The sequence below is a fragment of the Cyprinodon tularosa genome, unplaced genomic scaffold, assembly GCF_016077235.1.
Source record: "Cyprinodon tularosa strain WSP-4 unplaced genomic scaffold, ASM1607723v1 ctg792, whole genome shotgun sequence".
NCBI classification, from domain to species: domain Eukaryota; kingdom Metazoa; phylum Chordata; class Actinopteri; order Cyprinodontiformes; family Cyprinodontidae; genus Cyprinodon; species Cyprinodon tularosa.
In genome coordinates, this window is record NW_024039554.1 from 274,997 (window position 1) to 291,706 (window position 16,710).

General features: G+C 43.3%; 1 protein-coding gene across 6 annotated transcripts in view; it reads left to right on the top strand.

Moving 5' to 3' along the window:
* Positions 1-16,112, top strand: part of gbf1 (golgi brefeldin A resistant guanine nucleotide exchange factor 1) — a 113,355-nt gene extending 97,243 nt beyond the window's left edge. For 5 of the 6 annotated variants that reach the window (XM_038271183.1, XM_038271185.1, XM_038271186.1 and 2 more), the window contains 16 exons: positions 850-914; positions 1,043-1,166; positions 4,406-4,477; positions 4,569-4,663; positions 4,735-4,888; positions 5,614-5,839; positions 6,953-7,110; positions 7,525-7,774; positions 8,152-8,369; positions 9,768-9,918; positions 10,607-10,737; positions 11,235-11,336; positions 12,279-12,392; positions 14,189-14,366; positions 15,230-15,421; positions 15,521-16,112. In XM_038271183.1, coding sequence (XP_038127111.1) covers positions 850-914; positions 1,043-1,166; positions 4,406-4,477; positions 4,569-4,663; positions 4,735-4,888; positions 5,614-5,839; positions 6,953-7,110; positions 7,525-7,774; positions 8,152-8,369; positions 9,768-9,918; positions 10,607-10,737; positions 11,235-11,336; positions 12,279-12,392; positions 14,189-14,366; positions 15,230-15,421; positions 15,521-15,759 — 2,469 coding nt within the window. In that variant the 3' untranslated portion in view covers positions 15,760-16,112. The remainder of the gene's footprint in view (positions 1-849; positions 915-1,042; positions 1,167-4,405; positions 4,478-4,568; positions 4,664-4,734; positions 4,889-5,613; positions 5,840-6,952; positions 7,111-7,524; positions 7,775-8,151; positions 8,370-9,767; positions 9,919-10,606; positions 10,738-11,234; positions 11,337-12,278; positions 12,393-14,188; positions 14,367-15,229; positions 15,422-15,520) is intronic. The other variant, XM_038271184.1, reaches the window with a different exon arrangement.
* The last annotated feature ends 598 nt before the right edge of the window (positions 16,113-16,710 follow it).

A 16,710-nucleotide genomic window follows, 5' to 3' on the forward strand; every position in this document is an offset into this window, starting at 1 on the left:
ATACTGGGAGAGGGGGCGAAAACCGCTGCCGTCACCAGGTATAACACCAACAAACTAAAGAAGCTAACTACGTTAGCCGTATATAACTTCGGCAGTGAAGTTATTCACACTGGGAGTAGGGGCGAAAACGCTGCCGTCACCAGTTCGAAACAAAACAGCACGAAGCTGTAGGTAAAAAGCTAAAGTCGTGAGCCGGGAGAGGGGGCGCGGACGCTACCATCACCAGCAAACAACTTACTTACCTTCCGTATTCCTCAGAATTGACCCGTTGCAGCCCTGGGAGGGCGGAGAATAACCGCAACTCCGGTCAAGATACAGGGGCTTCAGACAACGGGGAAGTTAGCGAACCGCTTGCGAGAAGAAAAAACGAGCAGAGCAAAGGATGACACCAGGCTATATAGCTTCTGAGTGGTCATCCGGTGTCACAGGTTTGACTCTGTTGGTATAATTACTCGAACTGCGCATGCCCGAAGGGAACATTCAGTGCTTTCAGCACCGCCCTCTGGCGGTCAGTAGGGATGAAATAGAACTCATTAAATACGATTATAATGGCTTTTAACATGCTTTATTGAAAAAATATATATTGCGATATATTTGTGCGTAACTGCTTCGCGTTGATCGTAAAGCCATATGTTCAGAAAAGAAGCTTGAGGCGGAGAAAAAGCTAGAGAATGGGAAAATGTAAATTTCCACAAAACTGGCTGGAAAACGAGTTTTCGCCAGACGGTAAAGATGACGAAGGATTTTGCGGCGTATATATGAGAGTCATGGATACTTTTTGATGGCATTAAAGTTATTTCTAAGAGAATTAAAAAGCATTAAAAAACCCATCATGTTCTATTCCATCAGATGGAGGACTTTGTGGAGCCGAACGGGAAAATTTCCCTTCAGAGAGAAGAGATGCCTTCCAATCGGTAAATGATCCTCATTCCCTGCATAAAACAACCCTTCCCTATATGTTTCAGTTTTCTGTCAGCAGCATAGCTACCAGCTCTTCAGTTACTTTTCTATAATAGACTTTGTCCTCTGAATTCTGTTAAAGTGGAGAATCTGCAGTGTTGAGTTTCATCAACTGGCTGACGCCGAGCGGAGCTGAGCAGTCGGGACTCAGAGGGCCATCCACAGAGAATCAGGAGGCCAAACAGGCAGCGCTGCTCTGCATTAAGGTACCGTCACACACCCTGCACACACACTGTGCGAAATTTAGAGCTACAGCTCACACTGTGAGACAAAACCTCAGAGTTTGAAAGTTCCCAGCTCAGGAGGTTTGTTCTCAAACTGTTTCAATCCTTGTTTGCCCACTGAGCGATTTGCCTGCGACCACCTTACGACGGCCGAATGAATTCAAACACGTTTGATTTTCTCCTGACCAGGGGTGGATTTACCATTAGCCATTATTAGGGCAGTTGCCTTGGGACCCAAGTACCAGGGGGCCCCATAAAACTCCTTTTATATATGTGGTTAATTATTTGTGCACATTCATAATTTTTTGATAAAAATCATTTTGCTAAAATGCCATCAGAAAGCTTATATTGTGTCTTAGCCTGTAGCCAACTTCACACTTTTATCGCTATATTTAGCGACTTTTCAGACCCCTCAAGCACAATTTATTTCAACAAAGCACCTAGCGCCAAATCTAGTGACTTTATTCTGCTACTGGAGACTTTGGAGACAACATCTGAAAGCAGCGAACTCTGCTCTCCAGAGCCAGTAGATTGGTAACCCCGCCTCCTGCTCTCCTCTATCTTGTCTGCTGTCATGATTCATGCAGCTATTATTTCATCCAAATGAAAAATGGAGAACAGAGAAGCAGATCATGGCTTGTCTACAGTGAAAAGAAGGACTGGGTTATTTACTTTGGCCTTTTTGGAAACACAGGAAGGAGCAATCAGCTAAGTGAGCTTAGTGCTTGGAAAAAATCTTTCATTCCTTTAGAGACAGCATGAAAAATCAGCTGAGTACAAAACATAGAGAGGAAAAACAAGAAGAAAAGGGACAAGAAGAGAGGGACACAACCTAGAACAGATAATGGATGTCTATTCTATTAACATTTATCTATCTGTATAATGGGTCTGTTTTATGTGTTGTCTTGTCAATTCAGAGGGCCCCCTGCCTGTCTCTGCCTAGGGCCCCAAATTTCCTAAATCTGACCCTTCTCCCGACCTTACGATTCCTGATGGTGAGATGGTCGTGAGAGACTGATCGCCCCTCGTTACCCCCTGTTGACTACGCAATGCACGTTCAGGCTGAAAGTCGGCCCCATCGAAAAATTCAGGTCTGCCCGTAAAGGGCAAAAACTTGTACATACCCGGCTTGAGCCTTTGACTTTTCCACCAGCAGGAATCCCAGAGCAGCAGATTTAAATCTCTTCCAGCAGTGTTGCAGTTGTTTTATTAAAGCAGACTGCTTCCAGTTTGGTCTTCAGATGAGCAGTCTTATTACTGGAAGAAGGTCAGGGTTCAACGTCCAGTTTTTATCATCTGAGGCGGCCGGCGAAGGTGATTATGTTTTCAAAACAGCAGTTCCCCATATTTAAAATCCTGACTGGAGGCTCTTGATCTCGCAGTAATCATGACTATACGTTTGTTTAAAGCGCCTCTAAGGACTTATTATTCTGGAGAAATATCCTCATCCTCGTTGTGAAGAGGAGGCAGGAGCCACCAGAAGGTGTATGGAAGAGGAAGATCTAGACTTTTTTTATTGAAGATCTAGACTTAGACAGTTTTTATTGTTGTTTGTATAGAGTGTATACAAAACGAAATTTCGTTTTATACAGCTGTCATTACATCTCCATTCCTTAAAGTGCCATGGTGTGCTACATTCACACCGCGATTTAAACAGCAGAAGCACTGCTTCATTTCTGATGCTCATCAACATGAAGGTCAGACGTCCAGTAAAGTGTGTCCAGATGTGTCTGATGCTTCTGCTGCTCCTGTGTTCAATGGCAGAGAGCAGCTTTGAACTTTAAAATATTATTCCTCTGTCTGAGCCGCTCAGACCTCCACATACCGCCGGTGCACCATCACTGGGAATCCCCAGCAGCAGCTGCCTCAGGCCTGGTCACCTCTTGGGTTTTTTTTCCCTACTGTTGGTGGTGGCTGGAAGTAGATGTTAGCGTTTTTCAGCTCTATGGTACTTTAATCTGGATTTACAAAGGTGCAGATCAGTGAAAATCTGCAGACCAAGGGGCAGGCAGTGTTGCCAACTCAGCGACTTTGTCGCTATATTTATCGACTTTTCAGACCACTGCAGTGACTCTAATAGCAAATCTAGCGACTTTCCTGGTGTCTGCTGTTGGAGCACCTCACCCGTCCCAACCCCGTTCTCCCGCTTCAGCAGCACTCCCTCTCAGCGTTGCAGTCAGAACCACAGCATGTTTACCCTCAGCTACCAGACTGCAAATGAACCGCGCGCATGTGCAGGGATTGACGGCGCAGGTTGATCACGCTGAAGTCAGCTCCCTCAGTTGCTGAACCTGCCATAGTGAGCCTTGACCAACATGACGAGGACCCACTCAAGCACAGCCTGTGTGCGTGGAGGGAAATCTGCTTAGTTTAAAAAAAAATAAAATAACAATATTGACCATTATTTGCTCACATTGTCATTGATTCTTTGTAGCTTTTTTTTGTTCCATTTAGATTGTTAATTGTTGTTGTTCAAAATGTTCATGTTTTACCATGATTTTTAAGCTCCTTAGACAACTCGAAGACAACTCCCATCTGTCGATAATTCAATTCAATATTTTCAATTAATCGATTAATAATCAGATAGCCAAATGTTCCTTAAAGAAGATTTTTTACAGAATTAAACCAGGTGAAACTAAAACGTTTCTTCTTGAGGAGTTCTGGATAGAGCAGACTGACAGACGAATTTTTTTTATCTTAAATGCAAAATATATATATTTTTACAGTTTTCTTATAATTACTGCTCTAATTGGGTAATTCTGTCAGCTAAAGGCATGTTTTACAGTCTATATTCCAAAAAAAAATTAATGATTGAACTTAATTAATCTCACACTGGAGAAATGTACCTCTGCGTTTAACCCATCCCCTTGGGGAGCGGTGGTTCTTTGAGCTTGAAAGCAAACAGGAGGATTTTGAACTGAATCCAGTGAAGCTCCATTAGGAATGAGTTGATGAAGTGAAATGAGGGTTTGATTATTTCTGGACCATCTGAAGCTGATAGTCTGCCGAGGAAGACCAACGAGGCCATGGTGATGTTCCTGCCTGCGGGCATCACCATGAAGTCTGACAGGAACCCTGTGATCTGACCTTTGTGGAGTTTGGATTAAGATTATCTCTATTTGGCCAGGGAGAGGCACAGTCTAATATTTAATCTCACACCTTCAAGGACCTTTAATGTTCCTTTAGGATGAATAAAGTGTTCCTTCTTCTGTTTCTTCCAGGAATCTGACCCAGAGAAATTGATCACTGAGAGTAAATTCCTCCAGCTGGAGTCTCTGCAGGAGCTCATGAAGGTTTTCCATCTTTCTACCTGGATGTCTTCTGTTCTCTTCTGTCAAGTTTCACATATTTCAATAACTCCCTCATGTGCGCCTCCCCTCTAAGGCCCTGATATCCGTCAGTCCAGATGAAGACACCTACGATGAAGAGGATGCTGCCTTCTGCCTGGAGATGCTGCTGCGGATTGTTCTGGAGAATAGGTGTGTGGACCTTTTTCAGAAGTGCTGTAGGAGTGTTTCTCTTTTATTAACCGATGTTTCTGCATTGGAAGGGACCGCGTGTCATGTGTCTGGCAAACGGTACGGGACCACCTGTATCACCTGTGTGTTCACGCCACGGAGAGCTGCTTCCTGGTGGAGCGAGCCGTGGTGGGTCTTCTTCGGCTCGCCATCCGCCTGTTACGGAGAGAAGAGATCAGCTCTCAGGTACGGCAGCGACACCATCAGCTTCCTTTCATCTCCGCACCAAGAGGCAAACTCTTCCTGGTTTCTTTAGACAAGCTTGATATGAATAATAAGAAAGAGATCCAGTAATGAGAAATTAAGCAAAGGTTTGAAATGAAGGGAAACTTTGCTGGTGAAGATTCTCAATTATCCAGGTCATAGTCATTCCAAAAAAGTTGAAAAACAATCAACTGGACTTTGTTTCCAAGTTTGAAGACATTTCGCTTCCCATTCAGGAAGCTTTTTCAATTCAAAATGTCAGAAACAGCGTTGAGTTTGAGGCTTTATACAGTAGCCCAAAAAAGCCTTGTTTTTGCTTAGAAAACAAATTGAAACGGACGAACGAGTCCACCCCTTTTTAAAACGACCCCCATTCCAAAGGGGCGGACCGATTCTTCCGGTTCAATTTGCATCTTTTGGAACGTCCAATCAACAACTTTGAGGAGTCGTCATAGTTTTCGGGTTGCTTTACCACAGTTGGCGAGATATATTTTCAGACCAAGTGAATCTTTATCTTTTCATCACATAAAAAAGCCATGTTATTTATCAATATTTTTATATAATTTTATATAATAATTAATCTTAATAATTTATAAGCCAACAGTGTATTCGTTTGCTCCTCCTTCTCTGGTATACTGAGAATAGTATGCTGATCTATTTAAATGTGCTGGTTGGATGACAACGTCCTCTTCCCTCCTCGTCTGCAGGTTCTTCTCTCTCTGCGTCTACTCCTCATGATGAAGCCGCATGTGTTGTCCAGGATGAGCAGGGAGATAGCTTATGGCCTCCATGAGCTGCTGAAGACCAATGCAGCTAACATCCACTGTACAGACGATTGGTACACACTCTTCTCCCTGCTGGAGTGCATCGGAGCAGGAGTCAGACCTCCGGCCTCCTTCCAGCTCAGCTCCTCTACCACCGACCATGAAACAGGTTCGAACCGTCCTCCGCTTCCATTTCTATTAATCTTTGAAAACATGGATCCTGTAAAGGTTGAATCACTGGAGGTTTAAAGGTGGATCTGTTCTGACTGTAAAGAACAACTCTTCATGGCAGCAGAGATTTTCCTGTAGTCTCAGTGGCCACAGTCCAGGACGTTGCATGGAGAAGCAGAGAAATAAGCGTTCCGCAGGGCTGGTTGCTCATGGATAAGGAGCTTAAAACATTGAAGAAGAGCTCAAACATTGAATACTATGGAGGCTGAATTGGTCAAATTAACTTTGTTAAACATCATGAATGTGGTCATTAAACTGAAATGTGTTTTTTATCTAAATGTAAAGTGTTAAATGTTCAAACACCAAGAACAGGGAGAATATCTGCTGTGAGAAACGAATGTTCAGCAGAATGACGACTCTGACTCAAGACTGACCACCTCCCTCTGTGTGGCCCCTGTCAGCCAATCAGCAGCCAGCTTTACGACCCACCCCCACTCCATAGACCCTATCAGAAGCTGACTGCTGTAGGGCAGAGGAGAGAGAGCGGCTGAGCTGCTGTTTATTGAGTTTATTGAACAAACAGATGAAATCAGGAGCATATTAATGCAGTTCAGCAAGTACAATCATGAACTTTAACTATGCTTGTTTGAAAGATGGCTTTACTAAATTTAAATCAAAGCTTCAGCCTCCCTCAATGAGAAATGGCAGCTGTGAGGAATTGCTGCATGGACTGTTGAATGTTATCTTAGGGCTGTCAACTCACAACTCAAGCATCTCAGTTTCTTTACACTCCATATCCGCAATTTTTCACGCTGTTTGGACTGAAATCACACAGATGTCAGATTGCTGTCAGGTTTGCGTCCACACAGGAGCAGCAGGTCTAGGTCTGCAGGCAGAAGTAAACAGTTTTCCATATCGCAGTAAGGTCCTGCAATGAAGGCATCTGGAAAAGCAGGAAAGCTTTGATGACTGATGCAGAGAAAAATCTAAATAAAATCCTTATTTAGCTCTACGCTGAAATCACACAGCGCTAGCATCTAGCAGGAACCCTTCAGGTGTTTGGATGTTTCTTCTGAGCAGCTCGGCTGTTTTTCTGATGCTTTCTCTGCAGGCGCTCAGTCAGACAGCGAGCTGTCGTCTCATCATTCCAATGAAGTGAGTTTAGACCGTGGCTACACGTCTGACTCAGAGGTTTACACGGAGCACAGTAAGACTCGGATACCTCGCTCCACTACTGATGTGGACGTAGCCAGCAGCGGATGGCTGGTGGTGAGTCTGCATAACTTCTAGAAATGTCTGACAGGCAATGCTGATTCTAGTTTAGATCAGATCCCCCAGCACCAAGTTTCTGGTTTCTGTTTCCAAATGTCTCTTTTTCATAAACTTGGCAAACAGCGTTTTTATTCTTTTCATTTTTTGAAATTTTACCCTGAAAGCATCTAAAATGAAAAACATCTACTGATATTTGATTTTAGATTTAATGTCGTTTTTTAGGATCTCTGGACATTTTCTTATACTTTTATTTTTTTTCTTAGAGATGTAGAGATTTTTACTGAATACATATAAAGCTTATTTTTTTATTTTATTTTGATATTTGGGGCATTCTTTAACTGTCTGACGTTCTGATGAATTATATGTTGGGAAGCATTTCTGTAACGTCATTTTTATCCTCCTTCACTCTAGGTTGGTAAAGATGATCTAGAGATGGCGAAGCCCGGCCAAGGCGGCGCCAAAGCTCAGCTGAATCACCCGCTGGTCAACCAGTACAGCCTGACTCTGGGTCAGGACCTCGGCCAACACGACACTAAGTCCCTCATCAAGTGTGTGGAAACTCTTTCCTTCATCGTCCGCGATGCCGCCCACGTCACGCCGGACAACTTCGAGCTGTGCGTTCGAGCCATCCGGGTGTTTGTGGAGGCCAGCCTGAATGGAGGTAAGTACACCCCGCTGCAGCAGCTAACAGAGGCGTGGGAGATGAAGGAGGGATGGAAGGATGTTGATCTTTTCCTCCCTATTCCACCTATGCAGAACCCTCTGGCATCTATGGGCACCATGCTTGCTCTGCTCACACGACGAAAACGGAAAATGTTTGGTTTCATGACTGATATTATATTTGAATTGAATGGAAAGAGGAAAATCTGCTTCTGGTGTCTTTTACAGAAAAACAGATAGCTTTGAACAAGTGTGCTGATTTTCCTCTTTTTTCCAATTATTTTTAAACCCTAATCCTCAAATGAAAAGTTAAACATGATAAAATATCATAAAAACAATTCAGAAGAGCTTGTTTGACTTTCCCTGTTGAATCTCCAGGTTACCGCAACCACGACAAGAAGAAAAACCACAAATACGACTCCAAGTCCAGGACGAGGAAGAAGCCTGCGGGTCGGGACCGAGAGGCGGGGGGTGGCGCGAGGCGAGGCGCGGGCCGAGTGTCGAGTCAGCGTCCATCTCGTTCTCACAGCGATGATGAGGAGGATGAAGGCGTGCCGGCCAGCTATCACACCGTGTCTTTACAGGTTAGTCCAGATGTAAGTACAGTAGCCCTCTTTGCTCCTCTACTTTAGAACAGACAGACAGAGAGACAGATGGCTGGTCTGATGGAAGGACAGACAGTCGGACAAACGGATGGTCTGACGGACGGACATTGAAATGGATTGACGGACAGACAAAGAGATGGACAGACCGATGGACGGAGAGAGAGAAGGACTTTACCTTCTTCTCCTCTTATAGTTAAAAACAAATAAATTTTCTTTCTACTTCATGGATTTCATGTCTCCATGCTTTGGTTGAAATGGATGTGATGTCATCAGTTGACAATAAGTCCTCCCCTGCAGGAGCAAACTCTGACAACTTTACCAGGCTTTGATAGGAAGGCAGAGCGGAAATGTAGTTAAAAAAAACAAAAAGCTAAATGTTGTTGAAATACACACAGTGGATTATTAACTGTTTCCCAAACCAAAGGAACCTTTAATAGATTAACAAACGCTGCTGCTGGCGGCATGAGAAGCTCAACACAGCAGAGCTACTTCACTGACAAGCATTTCTGCACAGGTGGAGCAATCTTGCAGTTGGTGCCACTTTAATGGAACTAAAAATGTCGACCTCCTCCTCCCTTTAGTCTATTGTTATTCCATCCAAGTCATTCCACCACATTTAAACAATCCACTGCCAATGCCATAGCAAATGAACTCAGACAAGATGCTGATTTGCCAGAAGACAACGCAGTTTCTAACGATCATGTTCGTCTCGACTGCTAAAGAACAGAGAGAATCCTACTGTAAGAAACAACCTCCCAAGCAGATCTGGACCCAGCAGTGTTGCAAAGTTTGGACGAGTTAGCTCGCCGCTTGTACTCTGCCGCGGTGAAGTTAGTTTTACGCTGGATATTGGACAGAATTATAATTAGAATTAGTCCTCTTCTTCGCTCTGGGAAGTCTATAATACGGATGCACCTGAAGTGTTGGAGCAGCTGTCTCAGATGGCAGTGCACCCGAAACAAAGAAGAGGATTAGACGCAGGAAGTAGCGATTTAACCAGAGCAAATGTCTGTCGAACATAGCTACTTTTTCAAATAATTTTATATTATCAAGTCCTTCAAATTTTTTTCCTGTATGTATTTTTAATTATGGCAGGATTGGTCCTCCATATTTTTTGAGCTAATCCTCCTCAGATATTAACAGATTACCCTCCTCCCACTTTTTCCTCTTCTAATCTGCAGTGTGGGACTTTGCAGACTATAGACTTTAATATATTCTGGAGATGACACCCTGGTTTGATTTTTTTCTTGATAAGCATCAATAAAGATTTTAAATATTGGGCCATTGATGACGATCAGTTTTTAAAACTAACATATATTCATTATTTTCGTCTTCTTTTAGTGAATCGGTTCAGTTTATATAATTTTCCTGCTGTTTGTGTCCAAGCAGCTGCTGGACCTGATGCACACTCTTCACACCCGGGCCGCCAGCATCTACAGCTCCTGGGCGGAGGAACAGCGCCACCTGGAGGCCTCTGGGAAAAAGATAGAAGCTGACTCTCAGACATTGTGGACCAGCTGCTGGTGTCCTCTGCTGCAAGGTGGGCTGAGAAGGAAGGCACCTTTAAAAGATCCCATCTTTAAAAGATGGGAAAACTTCCAACCAGGCTAAATGAGAAAGTCATTGGAGCTGCTGGTAGTTTGAGAGCGAATGAAAAAAGAAAGATGAGGTTCTAAGCAATAGAGATGGAGAAAATACTCATGATGATCAAAAACATTTTAGGAAATTAAAAAAATATATACTTAGTGAAATCCTTTGAAAAATCTACATTTCAAGCCAGTAGTGTTATTGGAATCCAGGTCAAGACCTTATTACCTATATAAAATAAAAAAATATTGACATTTTGATGGCAAATATGAATGCCAATGTAATAACAAGAAACGCCAACTTGCCCGAATATATTAAGAAAAATAACAAAAGTGCTTCTAAAAGAAATTCATGAAAAAAAAACAAAATTTTTTATGGTGCAACATAACCTTAGAGGCATTAATGCTGATACTGGCTGCAGAGCATATGTCATTTAGAGCGATGCTTTAGAGGTTATAAGACATTGTCAAATATTTCATCACTAAATGTTATTTTAGTCTTTAAATGTAGAGCAGCCAACCTGTCCTCCTGCTGCGTTCAAGGAATGAGGACTTTTTCTGTTCCAGGATCAATATTTGATGAATGATAAAAAGTTATTGAACAGCTCATGACATCTTCTCTCAACGCTTGTTCTTCTCTAGGCATCGCCTGGTTGTGCTGCGATGCCAGGCGACAGGTCCGCATGCAGGCCCTAACTTATCTCCAGCGAGCCCTGCTGGTCCACGATCTGCAGACGCTGGATGCAGCCGAGTGGGAATCCTGCTTCAACAAGGTGAAACACTGGGATCATTTCTCAGGTCCTAGACTAGTGGAGAAAAAGTATTCAACTATTCACCCCAGTTAAATAAACAGAGGCTTTATTTTCTTATCTTTGCAAAGAGAGAACAGTTCATTATACAGCCTTTACGGCACAGTAATCAGCCCTGTTCTCAACTAGACAGAGTTTGCCTCCCTTACTTATAATGAGATTTAAACTGTGAAGGTTGTGCCAGAGTCGAAACATATTACACATACTTTGGTTAAAAAGTAACAATTCTTGAAAAAGAATTTGGCTTGTTATGGGATAAGTAATCCTTGCATGCAAAACACTTCTCACTCAGACATTTTGTGGCCATGCAGGTGAAACAGACTGAGCAAAAACATTTTTCACTGGATAAATAGCATAGCTAAATATATGAGAAAAAAAGAAATCTAAATTTTACTATGCAGCCTTTTCTTAAACATCTGTTACATAATTTAAGAGCTGCTTTGCTGCTATTGTGCTTGTAGGTTCTGTTCCCTCTGCTTACGAAGCTTCTGGACAGCATCAGTCCAGCAGATGTTGGTGGGATGGAGGAGACCAGAATGAGAGCCTGCACTCTGCTGTCAAAGGTTGGAAGCCACACATCGTGCAGCGTTCGCTGTCAGCAGCAGCCAAGGATTCTGTCTGTTAAAGGAAAATAAGCAAGGAATAATCAATTGATCATTATTTATGCCTAAAACTAATACGTATGCTGTGATTGAATTAAGTGTTAATCAGTAAAAAACTAAAAAATTTCATTGCAATCAGTGAGTCTGGGAGCGGCCATTTTTACTTCAACATAGTAGCCCCTCCCTCCTGCCATCTTCTGTTAGTGACGTCACGGTGCGGTAAGCCTAGCGCCATTCTCCCCGCTTTACAAGCAGAATCAATGGGAACTACTAGACACATCTGCAATCAACAACAATTATTGAAGATTTCCAGAGGACTTCACCATTGAAATTCACCAGAGCTATAGTGAAACTGACAATGCCCACGTGCATGGCAGCTGGATGTTGGAATACATCGGGTAAAAGTTATTTCACCTTTCTGATTCCTGATCCTCCACTGACGGGTTCGTCGTTGGATTTGCCATCGAACTTCTGGCAGAGAAAAAACACGTAATATGTTGCCAACATCAACGGCCGTTACCGCACCGTGACGTCACAAACCAGTAGGTGGCAGTAGTGTTCTTTGACCAACACGGATGCCTCCAATAAAGCACATTCAATGGAAAATTACTCTTAATTAAAAACACTTATTTATTGAACAGTATGGAATAATTTCATATTTAAAGTACTTTTAGAAGCTTAAATTCTTAATATGAGCGGACTTTTCCTTTAAACGAGGCTCTTTTTTTATTGACCCTATGGTTCAGTTCTTCACGTCTCCCTGATGTTTGTCAGAGGGACGCCGGCTGGCTGTAGCTGTTATCGCTGCTTCCCGATGCCATGTTTTTGAAGGAAGATCCTCTTTAGCTGAATCTGATCCTGTGTAGCTTGTTTGCTAACCTCTGGTGTGTTGGGCTCTTCCAGGTCTTCCTGCAGCATCTCTCTCCTCTGCTGTCACTGCCCACCTTCGCTGCCCTCTGGCTGACCATTCTGGACTTCATGGACAAGTACATGCATGCAGGATCCAGCGACTTACTGGTGAGGTTAACAGCTCCCACACACTCTTCTACTTCTGCTCTGTTCGTCTCACCCGCTATTCCATAGTTAAAGCCCCTGTCACTACTTGGTGATTTAGACCAGATTATGCCTGACGTACGAAAAATCTGGCAAAAACACTGGCATACGTTGGATAAGTTATGGGTACGTTTTGTGTAAGTTATGAGCTGAAACACATCGACATACGGTGAGTACGTTGAGGAATTTAGCCTATCCTAAACCTCTGAATAACTTTTGCATAACTTCTGTGTAACTTATCAAGAACGTCTCTCCAATACATATCAACATATCTGACGTGTTCCAGACGAGCGCTGAACGGTTTCTAACTTCCAGCTACTGTATAATGGCGTATTGGCAGCGTTTTGGTATAAAGGGGGTTCACAGGAGAAAACCATCAGTTCTTCTCCAGACTTCATCTCCATCATAGGGTGAGCCAGAAGGTGATGGATCCTCCCTGCGTTCACGCCCACGAACAAACAAACCTCCTTGCAGACATGATGCTAAATCTGCTGCCACTGCAAACCTTCTTTCTTTTCCTTCTTTTTTTTGGGTGGGCGGTAAACAGCAGCTAGGTTAAGACCGTGATCAAAGAAATGTTTTTATGCAGACCGGGTGCCTCTGGGTGCATCGCTGCTCTCCTCAGCAGCAGGGATGCTCCTGAGGAGAGCAGCTTTAACTGAGGCTTCACATCATCCCGGTAGCGTTATTCATAAGTTAGGCTGTCGTTGGACATAAGTTCTGGACTCGTTATGAATCTTCTAGGTCAGAGGTCATGGATTAACGCACCACAGTCAGGATCCGGATCCACTGCTGGCTAATCCGGACTCAACCTGATATAAAACATTTATAAATTACTGCATATTGTCCGACCACATTGTCTAATTTCACTTATACTGCTTCTCCTGTTAATATGGTAAAGCCCTCCAGAACGTCCGGCTCCAGCTTCATGTGATACTAATGATCCAATGAGCTGCTGTCAGTGTGGGTTGCTGCTGCTGCTACTTTTAGACACAGCAGGTAAACCTGTGGCAAGCCGGGCGATGGGAAAGAAGGAGAAGACGATGAGAAAAAGAGAGCAGAGAAAGTGTGGACTGCTGGAAGAACTGTGGTGAACTGGTGAAAGAAAAGTGAAATGGTGCTCAAAGATGACCCTGAACATTTAGAGGATGTTTGGCTCAACCTGCTGCTGTGAAGCAGGATTCTCCACCATGAACAGAATCAACAGTAAATCTGGATCCAGGCTCAGAATGAGCTCCTTGATATGTGCTTTAGAATGGCTTAGTCTCCATTCAAACCAGGTTTAAAGCCTTGCAGGGCAGCAGAAAGCCCACTGCCAACATTAAGATGGAAAAAAGGAAGAAAATGAGAAACAGCCAGTTCAGGTGTTTTATAAAATATTTAGATCAGGATATTGTCTTTATACCAAACTGAACGATTGTTGGTCTCTACTGTAAAAAACACTTTAGATTTTAAAATGGAAAAAATACTCATTTTATTTTATTTCAGTGTTAAATTCTGTTTAAAGTAACAGATTATAATTAAAATTGTCTCCGGACCTTAATAGTTGATGATTTTCTTTATTTGGACGCCGCTGATATTTAATTAGTTCTCCCTTCTCTTTTTATACACCCAAAATAGAAAAAATACATAGAAAGTTCAGCGTATGGCAGCGTTTTCATGCGGTTCTGGGACGTCTGGCTTACGCTGGCTAAATCAGCAAGCTGTGACTGGCTCCTAAAGTACTGATTACTTTCCTTTCTTATCATGTCTCCGTTAAGCTGGAGGCCATTCCTGAGTCTCTGAAGAACATGTTGCTGGTGATGGACACTGCAGGGATTTTCCGCAGCTCCGACTCTCGGACCGGATATTCGGACCTGTGGGAAATAACGTGGGAACGCATCGTGTGTTTCCTCCCCAACCTCAGAGAGGAGCTCTTCAAGCAGACCGTTATTCCAGGTGAGAAGACAACATTTCAGGATTTCTCTATAGATAAAGAGATGAATCAACAACAAATGAAATGAAGCTCAACAGGAAATATTTCTGGGTATTTTATTATACGATTAAACTCTTAATGATCCGTACGGTTATTCATAAAATGAACCCGCTAACATCTGTAGTTGTAGAAAAATGTCATTTATTTAGTTAAAAGCTTCATGAGCCTTTAACCATCTGCACTGATGGATTTCTCTCTAAAAGATCATTTATTAGTACTTTTAAACATTTTTGAAGTCATCTCAATACTTTCCAAATTAGGGATTGTAACAAATAATCAATAACAGTCCATTATATAAAGATTTCTTCCATCTATTTGATAATCAAATGAAATAAATTTCTTCCTCTTCCTTTCACCAGAGGGCGCTGTTGTAAAGTCTGAATAAATTTAGCAGAAGTAATCCAGAGAGGAGCCATATAGAGCAGAGATCTCAGTTAATCCAGAGCCGCTCCAGATTATTTCCACTGATTAATGGATTCAAGGATCTGCAGCTGTAGATCTGGGCAGCTGATAGAGAATAGCCTGTCTGTTAATGATAGATCTACGTCTCTGTTCATTGAAGGTCACAGATCTGTTTAATCCAGTAACACAGAATGGTTCCTGCTGGTGAAATATAATTATTTTCTAACTGTAAAAAAAAAAGAAAAATTCACCCTTTATTTTCAGGAAAGATCATTTTAAAACGGTTATTTAGAAAATGGCTCAATTGGCTCGGTGGAGTTTAGTTGAATGAATGGAAACATCTGGAATCCAGATGCAGCTTCTCTTGTTGCTCAGCTCTTAATTTGAAGGAGCCGCTGCTTCTGGTTCCTGTCTGTTGTTGCAGATGCGGCTCCTGCTCCTCAGGCCGAGCCGGCGCAGTCTACACCAGCAGCGGAAGCAGCCGCCCCCCCTCAGTTGGCCCCGCCTCTTTCCCAGCCCTCCCCGTCCATCCTGATGGCGGCGACATCCACAGAGACGCCGGCGTCCGTTAACCCAGATTCCAGCCAGGAGCCTGTGGCGGCGGCAGCTGCCAGTGGTACGAACTCTTCGTCTCTTAGGATCCTTGCTGCGTTTAGAGAACGACTAGTAAAAACCAGCAGCGTTTAAAATAGAGAATTCTTTTTTTTCCTTTCAGGCTCCGATAGCTCGACTCCGGTGACGCCATCGCCAGGAACCTCTCCTGCTCGCTCTCCCTCCCCTCCAACTCAGTCCCCTCTCATCCTGCAGCCGCTGGCGTCTCCCCTGCAGGTGGGCGTCCCCCCCATGCCTCTCCCCATCATCCTGAACCCCGCCTTGATCGAAGCCACCTCCCCCGTGCCGCTGCTTCCGGGGCCCAAACCCGCCGCCGCCGCTGCTGCCGAAGACTTCCAGTAGGAGAAATCCCCTCAGTGGCGTTTTGCTGCTTCCATGGCAACAGCGTCACCTGCTTCACAGCTTGTTTAGGTGTACATATGGGACACTGTTCAGATGTGCAGGTGGTTTTCTCCGTCTCTCTCTCTCTGTCTGTGTTCTCTAACTCTCAGCAGATGTGGAGGAAAGTAACTCTAATCCAGGAGGACGGCTCTGAAAAAACAAACGTCTCCTTTTGTAAAAAGATAAAAGAGATCTGGGGTGTTTTGTTTTGTCCACCGAATCAAAAAAACTGACTTTATTCGCTGTCTTCAGATATTTTAAAGTTATAACAGCATGTATATTTTAAACTGAGACAATAAAAGGAACAGACTGAACATTTCTTTGACTTTTATTCATGGCTGTATCGTCACCATTCACTGTTTTCATGGTTTCTATTGATTCCTCTCAACCTGAAACAATAAGTTTCTTCTGTTCGTAGATTTTAATCAAATATAGTTTGAAGTATTTTGAGGAGAACCGTTATCACTGAGTGAGTGTGTCAGCAGATAAAGCGTTCTGCATCATTTCTACTCCCTTTGCAAAACAAACAGCTTATAGTATAAATCATTTGGTCATGCTAGTAATAGAGCAGCTGCACTGGAGAGGCAGATAATGATGGATGAAATGAATTGTTTCACAAGAAGTTGGCCGAGTTTGTTTTGTTAGCATCCCCATTGGCTCCTGTTAAAGGAAAAGCAAGGAATAATCAATGGATCACTATCTATAACTAAAACTAATACGTACTTGTACTCGTCGTCTCCCGCTTTATCCGGAACCGGGTCGCGGGGGCAGCAGACTAAGCAGAGACTCCCAGACTTCCCTCTCCGCTGACACCTCCTCCAGCTCCGTTGGGGGAAGCCCTAGGTGCTCCCAGGCCAGCCGAGAGACATAGTCTCTCCAGCGTGTCCTGGGTAGTCCCCTGGTCCTTCTCCC